This window comes from Dermochelys coriacea, chromosome 4 (assembly GCF_009764565.3).
Source record: "Dermochelys coriacea isolate rDerCor1 chromosome 4, rDerCor1.pri.v4, whole genome shotgun sequence".
In the NCBI taxonomy this organism is placed as follows: Eukaryota; Metazoa; Chordata; order Testudines; family Dermochelyidae; genus Dermochelys; species Dermochelys coriacea.
This window is the reverse complement of record NC_050071.1, coordinates 17559438-17570321: the sequence shown is the minus strand read 5'-3', so window position 1 is coordinate 17570321 and position 10884 is coordinate 17559438. Positions and strand designations below refer to the sequence as shown.

At 42.1% G+C, this 10884-nt stretch overlaps 1 protein-coding gene and 1 long non-coding RNA gene across 5 annotated transcripts; one reads left to right on the top strand and one right to left on the bottom strand.

The window, feature by feature from the left end:
- The first annotated feature begins 849 nt into the window (after positions 1–849).
- Positions 850–6111, top strand: HNRNPDL (heterogeneous nuclear ribonucleoprotein D like). 4 transcript variants are annotated; one of them, XR_005292380.2, is made up of 9 exons: positions 866–1066; positions 1868–2036; positions 2134–2295; positions 2761–2892; positions 3067–3184; positions 4152–4319; positions 4576–4675; positions 5059–5163; positions 5844–6111. XR_005292380.2 is itself a non-coding variant. In XM_038398082.2 (8 exons), the coding sequence occupies exons 1-7, from the start codon at positions 978–980 to the stop codon at positions 4644–4646; spliced, it is 909 nt and encodes a 302-aa protein (XP_038254010.1). In that variant the 5' UTR covers positions 850–977; the 3' UTR covers positions 4647–4675; positions 5844–6111. The 4 variants fall into 4 exon arrangements, 2 of the variants coding, with proteins under 2 accessions (XP_038254010.1, XP_038254011.1); XM_038398082.2 differs by lacking the exon at positions 5059–5163 and having other exon boundaries at positions 850–1066; XR_006280991.1 differs by having other exon boundaries at positions 868–1066; positions 4576–5163.
- On the bottom strand, positions 6008–10770 carry LOC122459988. The gene is made up of 2 exons (XR_006280992.1): positions 10119–10770; positions 6008–7250 (listed from the first exon to the last, which is right to left on the bottom strand). It is a non-coding gene; the product is annotated as an uncharacterized LOC122459988 (long non-coding RNA).
- Between the last annotated feature and the right edge of the window lie 114 nt (positions 10771–10884).

The following is a 10884-nucleotide window of genomic DNA, read 5'->3' as shown; positions in this document are numbered from 1 at the left end:
AATTTCTCCTGACCTATGGAGATCCCTCCCTAGTGGATTTCGTTTCTCTTAGGCAGAAGTGGTGTGGTTGGTGCATTAAATGGATTTCTAGGTTGCATGGTCCCAGTTGCACAGCTGTGTCGAGATACAGCGAGGGTTGCATAATGACTTGTACTTCCACCTTTTCAGAAAGTAGGATCTGAAGCAGCTGATTCTGCAACGTCAGGAAGCCATAGCTGCAGACAGCTGCTTCCTTCTCCAACTGACCGATACCGCAATAATGAAGACGGGCGGGGAGAGGTTGCCTAGATTGCTTGGCTATTTAAACTGCAGGGCTAGTCGCCTGGGGGAATTTGCTGCCTGTCTTCATCTATCACCTGCCCTCTCTGTATACAGGGGAGAAGGAATACTGAATCTCTCTACGGACTTTGCGGGTTGGTCTATGTCACACTGCTCTCTTTTTGGGGGAGGGGAGCTTTGTGTATCTTTGAAGTACACACAGGAATCTCGTTATGCCCTAGAAGCCCCTTGCAATAGTCTCAGCAGCTGGCGAAGGGGGTGTAGGGATTAGGGTGGCCATGAGAGGGCAGGCAACACCCAGGCAGGCACTGCAGCCTGCTAGGGAGATGATGAGTGTAATGCCGAGGGGATCCCCGGGGAGAGGGGTGCTCATACGCCCTGCCTAGCGGGGAGGCCGGGAGTCACCCATTCCCCTCCTGGGTTACCTAAGCCCACGTGCAGCCGCCATTGCCTACGCTCTTCCCATGCCTTACTAAATCAGACGGGGTAATGCACCCCCCCGCCGCCTGGGCCTCCGCGAGTCGCTACCGCGCCTGCGCTGCCCGGCTGCGCTGATTGGCTGCCGGACAGGGTATATAAAGGCGGCACAGGCGGTGCCCGGATCTCTTCCGCCGCCATTTTATTGTCCCGCTTTCTGGTCGCAGCTTTCTATCGAGTCTCCAGCCCTCGTAGCTTGCCCGAGCCGCCCTACCCCCGCCATGGAGGACATGACCGAGTACAGCGGCGGTCTGGAGGAGTTCGCCGAGGGCTCCAAGATTAACGCCAGCAAGAACCAGCAGGACGATGGGTAAGGGCCGGGCGGTGGGGAGGGAGGCGTCCCTTCCCTGTAGCCCCTGCCCGGGGAGCGCTTGCGCTCTTCCCGCCCCCTCCCTGCGGCCGGGTGTGCGGAGGTCCCGTTTGGGCACGTTTCGCGCTCTCTTTGTGTCTCCCCGTCGACTTGCTTTCCGAAGGGCGGGATGGTGTCAATCACCGGGCCATGACGTAGCCGGGAGCCAATCGGAGGCGGGGCAGCGCGCGAGCAGGCTGCCCGGGGCTGGCTGGGGGCAAGCTGCGCGCGCGCGCCCTTGCCACGCTGCTCCCGTTCCCGACTCACGGGCTGACAATGTCTGGGGGGGAGCGGGGCGGTAGCTTGTAGGGCGCCCTGCGGGGTTTAGGGCCAGAAGGAGCTGAGCTATTGCCTCCGAGTGCGTTAGCGATGGGCCGAGTCGGGTAGGTTGCAGCCCAAAACCTTATGCCTGGATGGTATTCGAGCAAAGGGTCACTTCGTTACCAGCTCTCACCCTGCAAACGCTTATGGGTACGATCCATTTCACTACCGTGTGCTTGATTCATGGGATGAAAGTTAAGCGCACGCGTAAGTGTTTTGCATGATCGGGGTCTGAGAACTTTATAACATGCGTATAATTACTTAAAGGTCAGCTTTGAGGCCCTGGAAATCAGTGTAGTGAACTGAGAGTGGTGTCTTTTCAATTCATGAGGCTGATCTTGCTGGAAAAATTACCACTTGTGTATTACAGTTCCTTTGAAACTTGAAGTGATTAGTAAAATATTCCGCTCTTAAATAACTATATGCTTTTTCCTGTTCTAGTAAAATGTTCATAGGAGGCCTCAGCTGGGACACAAGCAAGAAAGACTTGACAGAATATTTATCTCGGTTTGGAGAAGTTGTGGACTGCACAATTAAAACAGATCCAGTGACTGGGCGGTCCCGGGGATTTGGCTTTGTGCTCTTCAAAGATGCTGCCAGTGTTGACAAGGTATGTAGGGTCTGTGTAGTTGGCTCTTGTATGCATTCGTTTTTTTTTTTTTTTTTCCCCCATGGCTTTTTGAAACTCTGTCCTGTGGGTTTTCTAGGTCTTGGAGCTGAAGGAACACAAACTGGATGGCAAGTTAATTGATCCTAAAAGGGCAAAAGCACTGAAGGGAAAAGAGCCACCAAAAAAAGTGTTTGTTGGTGGACTGAGTCCAGATACATCTGAAGAACAAATTAAAGAATATTTTGGTGCTTTTGGAGAGGTATGGTATAACTGTGTTTGTAATACTGTCATATCCATATTGGGCATTAAAGTTCAGTCTTGCTGTGGCAGGGTAGTAAGGTTGGATGAAGAAAGGGCAGTCTCTGATTTGAGATGTGAAAAGACGGTTGTTGCGAGAAGGCTGCTTCCTTGTTAATTGCAAGTTGTAATGCTGCTTTGTTGGGACAAGATGCAGAAATTATATTGCAGTAGAATAAATAGTTAGGATCAACTTGGGACCCTGGAGGCCATCTTAGCCTAACAGAGTTCTGTTCAAACTGTTCCCTGTTAACATATAAATAGCTCTGTAATATTTCGATAGTTTATAAATGGAGGTGGGATGGTTTATTTTTAAAAGAGCCCATTACATTTCTGCTGTTGGCATGAACTTTTGACCATTGACTTCCACTGCTGTGTTTGTGAGATATGTAATGTAAATATGGTTTATATTTAACTTTGTTTACAGATTGAAAATATTGAACTTCCCATGGACACAAAGACAAATGAAAGGAGGGGTTTTTGTTTCATCACATATACAGATGAAGAGCCAGTAAAAAAATTATTAGAAAGCAGATACCATCAAATTGGTTCTGGCAAGGTATGGATGGATGTTTTGGCTTCTCTTTAGAAAGTTCTAATGTTGGTGGTTCTTACATGTGTGGTTTTTTTTTTTGTTTGTTTTTTGTTTTTTAAATGGATTCCTGAGAATGTTTGTTTTGATGGTGCTGGTCAGTCCTTGCATACAGTTGAAACAATGTCTTCCTTTTTACAGTGTGAGATCAAAGTAGCGCAGCCCAAAGAAGTGTATAGGCAGCAGCAGCAGCAACAACAGAAAGGTGGAAGAGGTGCTTCTTCTGGTGGCCGAGGTGGTGGCAGGGGACGTGGTAGGGGTGAGTTTTTTGTAGCACTTTTAAAAATCTGTATGTATATGGATGAGTATTTATTTCTAAAGTTTTAGTTTCTATGTTTTGGAACTTTTTTTTTAAATAAACATGAACATGGCCAACCAATGAGCAGAACATAAGATGGGTTGGTCTGTACTGACTTAACCAAAACTCATTTTAAAATTATCTTGTCAAGTGCACTGATAAAGTGAAACTTTTACTTGTGTTTAAAAATGCCAACAGATTGCACGTACCAGGAGCTATTCCTTAAAAGGCACAATTCACGTGTCTGAGACTTATTTGAAAGTTGCATGTATTCATTCTGTTGAAACAGGAAGGGATCAATGTTGACTTTTTGACAGTTCTTAAATATTTTGTCAAATAGAGGAAAGCCAGATAACTTCAATCCTACATTATAAGTAATCCTATGTAAGTAAAGGACTGGGAGATAGCAGGGTTGCCAACATCACTAATACATAGTTTGCTTCTTGGCAACCATAAGTTCTGAAATATAGTCACTGTTAATGGAACAGAACAAAACTCGTCTTCATATTGTAATGTTAAGATAATGTAGGATGCTAAGATTCATATTAAGAGCTCTAAAGGAAGAGTTTCTTTAGACAAAAGGCAAGTTGCCCTTTGTGTGGTTCGCCTGCACTTTATTAATAGGACAGTGTCATCTTTCATTTTTTTATGTAACATGTTTGTTACAGTAAATTAAGAAAAGAGATCCCAAGATTTGCATCCCATGTGATTTGAAATTAGATGTCTTGGAGTTGTGTTTTAGAACTGTTGTATACTTGCAGAGAGATGGGACTCTTACCGGTAGCCATTACAGTACAGATCACATTTCATACAATTGACCTCTATCTATATATATATATATATATATATATATATATATATATATATATATATATATATATATATATTTTTAAGAGGGTTGGAACTTAATTGCTATACTTTATTTCAGGTCAGGGACAAAACTGGAACCAAGGATTTAATAATTATTATGATCAAGGATATGGAAATTACAACAGCACTTACAGTGATCCAAGCTACAGTGGTTATGGTGGATATGATTATTCTGGCTACAATTATCCAAGCTATGGATATGGACAGGGATATGCAGACTACAGTGGTAAGAATGTTTGACTTAACTCCACATAAGTATATTGATGTATAACACTAAAAATAATATCTGACTTTAATATTCTAGTGTATAGTAAATTTCATTGTTGCATCCCACAAGCAAGTGTGATATATGTTAAAGTATTGCATAAAGCTGTAAACTACTATGCCGGGGGGGGGGGGGACGACGGACGGACTAGCCTTTCATGGGAGGCTTGTCTGCATCAGAATGTACTGTGAAAACTAATTTTCCATTCTCTCAACAGGTCAACAAAGCACATATGGAAAAGCATCCCGAGGTGGCGGCAATCACCAAAACAACTACCAGCCATATTAAAGCAGTACATAGTACTTGGGGGGCAGCAGGTGTGTATATGAGTGCAAGGACCACTTTCAGTATGTCTAATCTAATTTAAAGATCAATAGACAAATTAAAATGAGTAAAAACATTTTTCTTGTGTAGTCTGAACTTTTTTAACTGAACTTTGTTAAGTTAAAAGATTTTTTTTAAAACATGCTTTGCCTAAAGTGTCTATAGATCTTTAACTTCGTAAAATGTGATTTCATCTTCTTTAGTACTTCAGAAAAACTTAAGAGTTTTTCTGTTTGCGTTGTGTACCAGGTGGTCTAGAGGAATAATTAAACTTATTAGAAGTATTAACAGGTAAAGTACTGAAATGGGTACAACTTAAGGAAAACAAGAATGTTGTCTTCTAACTCTGACATTATACCTTGTTTGTACCCGCCAGCGGGAACTTCATTGCAGGCCGTGTGTCACCCTGACCACGTCTATCTCTGGGGGTCGCACGTTGCAGGCAGAGCGCAAGGCATACACCAGAAAACGCTGTCCTGTGGTATGGTCTCTTCCAACTTCATGTACCAGCGTAAAGATTAAAGTGGAAAACTTCAGACTTTGGCTTCTTTTTAATCTTTTTGGAGATTAAGTGTCTTAACTTAAATGGTTTTTTACAGGAGTTAAAGTACATAAATGCCTTTACAGCTTAATCATTTTGGTCTTCTGTTTAGTGTTGTATTTCAATTGTGGAGCCTCATTTTAAGTGTGCATTCGTTAAGATTTAATGCTTGCTTTTTCTTTTTATAGCTAATAGTGAAATCTGCAAACAAAAACGAACTTTTAAATCTGGAAAAAATTAAAGATCATATGCACACAAACTACAACAGACTAATCATGTTTTTGGCAATATTCATTCACAAGAAATAAGTTGCAGACAAATTGTTTTCTTACTTAACAGCATTTCTAGTGGAAACTTTTTCCACAAACCAGTTTGAGAAACACATTGCAACTTCTTGCCTAATTTGGAGAATCGTTCTGAAACAGCTTCCTGAATGGGCTAAACTGCTATATTTGGGGAGATGAAAGATTTTGTTAGTAACAATTTGTTAAACATGCATATGATCTTTAACAGTGAAGAAAGGAATAAATAGAGGACTTAAAGCAGTTCATGAAAATGGACCTTTTAACGATTCTTACAGAAGTTGCACAGATCTGATTGTTGTTTTGCCTTGTTTTTAGGTGGAGATACAACAGCGAAGTCATCTTGCAGAACATCAGGATTGAATGGAGGTGGTCTTCGTGACATGAGATGACTTTTACAAAAGACTTTTTAGAGTATGACACAACAGTGTCCAACTGTATATAGCAGCTGATTAGTTTTCTTTATGGTTTTTACTTTGTCCTTTTTGCCATCTGTGTTACGACACAATGTGGATTTGTGTTTATACAAATTTTATTTGTATACTTTCATGTTAAGTGATTCTTGAATAAATGCTTACTTATGTGAGTCTGTCTTCCTGTGTCTGCTGCTTAATTTTGTAAGCTTAATTTGTAATTGAGCAATAACAAGGATAGCAATCTTTCCTATTGGGAGGAAAGATAGCCTGTATTGGAATAGGGCCTTGAATGCCCTCTGGTCACTAACTTCTTAGATATGCCCTGAGCTTGAGGTTATTGAAGTGTAAAAATCTGCTGTTAAATGATGGCTCCTAGTTGCAGAAAGAGATAAATACAAAGATTGCCTTAGATGTGTTTAGAAATCATCCTTTGCTACCTCTTCCTGCCATCTTCCCCCCCGTCCCTCCCAGTATTTTTTTTTTTTTTTTGCAAATACCTTTCTTGTGTTAGCATTTCATGTATTTTTTGCTGTTGTATTTTATTGTTTATAGACTTCCCAGTTTGTACCTTTTTGGGGGCCTGGTGGGGTTACTATGTATTACTTTGAGCCGTTGGGATGCTGGTGGGGGTTTACTATGTGTATAGAGAGCCTGAGGATTTTATATTAAATTGCTTACTCTGAATAACTTGACAAGAGTGGAACTAGTGAATTCTGACAGCACAAAGCAAAAAGTCAAAATCCCTTCTTTTTAATATATGTAGCAGTTAACAAATACTTCTAAAAATTCACCTTACCATAGTGTCTGAAACAGTTGGGAGAAATGTTTGTTTAAAAATCAAACTGCGTCATATTCAGTTATGGTTTGTGTTCCCAAAATGTATAATGCATTACATCTGTAATGTATTGATCATGATAACTTGGTTAAATGTAAAATTACTGAATGGGAATGCCAAACCGTTAACTCTTCCTTGGTCTTCAGTGAGTTTTACCTCTAGATTGGAATTTTATCCATTGCTAAAGATCACTTTTAGTAACAGGTTCCTCTAACCCAGTGCTGAAAATGGTTTAATGGCTAGCATTATAAACTCCAGCCCCAGTATGGAAAGCATCAGTTCAAGGGGATTTCCTCCCAACAACCATTTTTTAGCAACAGGTCAATTTATTAGTGTAGAACAGGCCTGAGTCCATGTTCTGAATCCTTGAGCACAGTCACCTTAGCCTCCGGTGTGGTTTGGCTTTGCAGTTCTCCATTGTTCATTCTTTCAACATGGCCATGCACACATGCATTCATATGTCCAATCATGGATCTAAAATAAGCCTTGTTTAGAAGCTGAGAGCACTTTATCCATAGCAGTATGAATCTTTCCACTTCTGTACTGTTCTTCTATCCCTATGTCCTTTTGTGGATCTCATTTGTTTTCCATGCATTTGCTCATTGCACTTGTCAGTCTTATCTGCCTCTCTCCTGCGGATATACCATGCTAAAATGAGTCACTTAGATATTCTCCTTGGGTTGGTCAAGCACTGGTGCAACTCCAGCGGAGCTGGCAATGTTGGGGGAATGGTAGCAAAGATGCCTGTAGGTGATCTACACTAGATAATATCTAATGCTGCACATGGTGATAAAGTAATTGCAGCTGCTGTATACTGTCACTAAGAGAATTGTTCGTGGTGCTTTGGTAAACCAGTAGTGTGAGAAGCCAGTCTCGTTGTAGATAAGGCCCAGCTGAACCATACCTTGATGGAGCTGGCAATTGAATTAATGCCTGATTGCTGGTAGAGGTAGCTGTTTACTCCCTATTGTACCTCACTAGATTTTTAAGTGTACATATTTTTCAAAACAGTGCTCTGTAACTTTGTCATTCTACAGTCCAAATGGTCTACAATCTAAACATTTTCTTTAACTTGCTCTGTTATCCAAGATACTCAATGTTGTGTAGCTTACTGGCTATACCTTTCTTGTATGACCTTCAGCAAGTTACTCATCCTCTTTGCCTCAGTTTGCTCTCTGAGAATTGTTTTGGCCTATCTAATAGATTTTAAAAGGCTTAATTGTTGTATAAAGGGCTATTAACACCTTGGTTGAAAGGTGCTATAGAATGTATTGATAGAGCCAAGTACTTGACACAAATATGAAATGCTGAGTATTTTCTCTCTTGGGGACTGGTCCTGTAAACTTTTACTCACATTAGTAGTCTGCTTGAAGTCTGTAGTCCTGTATAAGGGTTACTTAAGAGCCAGATCTTGGAAACCTGTGTGTTTTAATTCTTGCTATATCGGTGGAAATCGTACTTCTACAATCTATAGCTTATTACAAGGTTTACAGATGACTTAATTGGCAGTTCCTTTTATCTATTTGGGTTGGATGTTTTGCTCGTGTAAAAAAGAGGCTAGCCATTGTGAAAAGGGGGGCCTATTTTTCCCTCTATTTTTAAGCATTGATTATATGTTCATGCATAATCCAAATACTGTAAAAGGATTGTCTCTGGCCCAGGGTTATTTACAAGTTAACTTCTACCAATGTTAATGGACATTTGGAGGCCGGGGAAACAAAACAATCTGGAAAAATCAGTCAGCCTCTGTGTCTGAAGAATGGTGTCCTCACTTTGGAAAAAGTATAAACTTCATCAGCCAGGTAGTCTTCTGTTCAGCTGTTTCTCTTTTTGCAAGGTTCAACTAGCTTTCCTTTAGTATACTGTAGTGTGATGTTCCTCTCTCTTCTCCCCCTCCCCCCACAATCCCATTCAAAATTTTATTTGAGGTGTTAACATTTTACTTCTGGTTTTATGCCTTTTTTTCCCTTTAGTTTGCAGTTCCTTGCCCTTCAAGTTGGTCTTTTCACTTAATAGTTTTAAGGTTTCTTTGGTTGCATCTGTCTTGATTGCTTTCTGCGTTTAAGTTGTACTAAATGTAGGTTTTGACTTATCTACTCAGATGTGGTGTTTGTGCTGCAGCACATGGTAAGCCACCTAAATGTAGTTTTCAAAAATGACCTTGAATCACTTGAACTATACTGATGGCTAAAGTTATTGACAAATGCTTGAAAAATCAAGGCAACTAACTGTTCCTAGGTATCTTTTAGGATTGCAGTCAGCATCTCTGCTAAGTATTTACACTGTAACTAAAGGGAAATACCAGAGGTTAGTAGAACAAAATTGGATTTTAAAATTTCCATCTAATCTTATGTAGACATTTTTCTCAGATCACAATTTTTCTAGGCTCTTCTGATTCTGTGCTAGTATATCATCCTATACAAAAATGAACCAGTTTAGGTGCACAATGGAGAGGGAGGGAAATGAGTCAGACATTTAAAAAAATGACAGTAAATGAATTTTTAAAATGGATATGGCCATTCATAAGGAGGACCTAGAGTAGGCAACCTTTTAGCTCTGTTTTTTGTCAGTAACTACTGAAGGGTTACAGGAGCCATAAATTGAGGTAAACAAGGACTTTCAGCCTAAGGTCCAGGCTTCAGAAAAGATAATCCACACCTGCTGTGGTGGAGTTATTTGCAACACCCCCGTGGTTTCTTGCAGATGCTACACCTAGTAGCAGTAGTCCACATTTGATAGAGGATGAAATGCTATGTTCAATTTCCATTACACATAGTAGGAAATTCGTCATAGGAGCTAAACTGTTTGTAGATTCAAGATTTCAGTCTCTAACCTGTAACCCCAGCTGACATTTTTTGGTTCAAAGAAAGGACCTCTTATAGCCTAACACTTGCCCTTTTTTGGAGTGCTGCTTTCTCCAATCAATGAAATACAGATGACTTTTTTTAAATAAGGGAGATTTTTAACAATGAATTGGTTTGTGATGCTCTCAATGAAAGATTAACAACTTTGAAATTAAGACACACCCCTTTTCAAAATAAAAGTAGAGAATGGGGGAAACAAGTTTTAAGCTGTGAGTGGTCAGTTTGAGCTAACTGAAGAATGTCATGAAATGTAACAGTTTTCCAAAAAGAAAAGTACGAGTGTCACCTTAGAAACACATTTATTTCAGCATAAGCTTTCATGAGTTACAGATCACTTCAGCAGATGCACCAAATAAATGTATGCTTATGCTCAAATAAATGTTAATCTCTAAGGGGCCACTCGTACTCCTTTTTTCTTTTTGCGAATCCAGACTCACACGGCTGCTACTCTGAACCCGGGTTTTCAAATCTTACTTACCCTTCTTCCCACCAGCTTTCCCAAAGACCTCTTCCTCTGTCCAGGACTAACGTTCCCTTGCGGAGGGGTTAGGAATTTTTCTTCCTCTCTAGGGCACTGTAGAAATCCTTCCTCCTCCTCACTAGCCCCAGGAGGAGGACTGGCTGGACGGGTAAGTACATTGAGTACAAAGGTGCTCAGGGCTCCTATTCTTCGCTTCCTGTCCTAAAGGGTTGGGCACAATCCACCTCCAAGGCTGAGCTGGGGGGCGGGGGGACACCTCCTTTGCCTGCCTCTTAAGACAGGGCTGACGCCCCATTCATTGTGTGTGTAAAGGAGGCCAGGGCTGACGCCCAGCGGAGCTGTACAACGGCTGGGGCCCCGGCCTGGTGGGGGTCCGCCGGACTCCGCCCAGCGCGAAGATGGGGCAGCCCTGCACTGGGCGCATCCCTGCCAGAAAGCTCAGGGCAGGGCAGTAACAACCTTCCCCCTGCAACTCTGCGCCTTGCCGCCCAATCTGCCCTAGCCAGGGCACTTGCTGCCCTGGAGCTCCGCTGCCCCCGGTCGCAGGGGCGGGGTAGAGCCTCTGCCTCGCGGGACCTCGTCCCCCTCGCGCTAGGCTGTCCGACGGGCGGTACAGTAGCCTTTTGACTACGCTCTCTTTGTCGTCTCTATGGCTCTTGAGCCGCTCTACCCCCTCACTTCCTCTCCCTCGGCGGTTCAGAGAAGGGCAGAGTGTGTACACAATGGGAGGAAGGCAGGCTGGAGAAGGGACCGGGGTCACGTG

Coding starts and splice junctions, on each gene's coding strand:
- HNRNPDL (XM_038398082.2), top strand. CDS start 978: ATGGAGGACATGACCGAGTACAGCGGCGGTCTGGAGGAGTTCGCCGAG. Junction 2,296..2,760: donor ATTTTGGTGCTTTTGGAGAG/GTATGGTATAAC, acceptor CTTTGTTTACAG/ATTGAAAATATTGAACTTCC. Junction 4,320..4,575: donor GGGATATGCAGACTACAGTG/GTAAGAATGTTT, acceptor TTCTCTCAACAG/GTCAACAAAGCACATATGGA.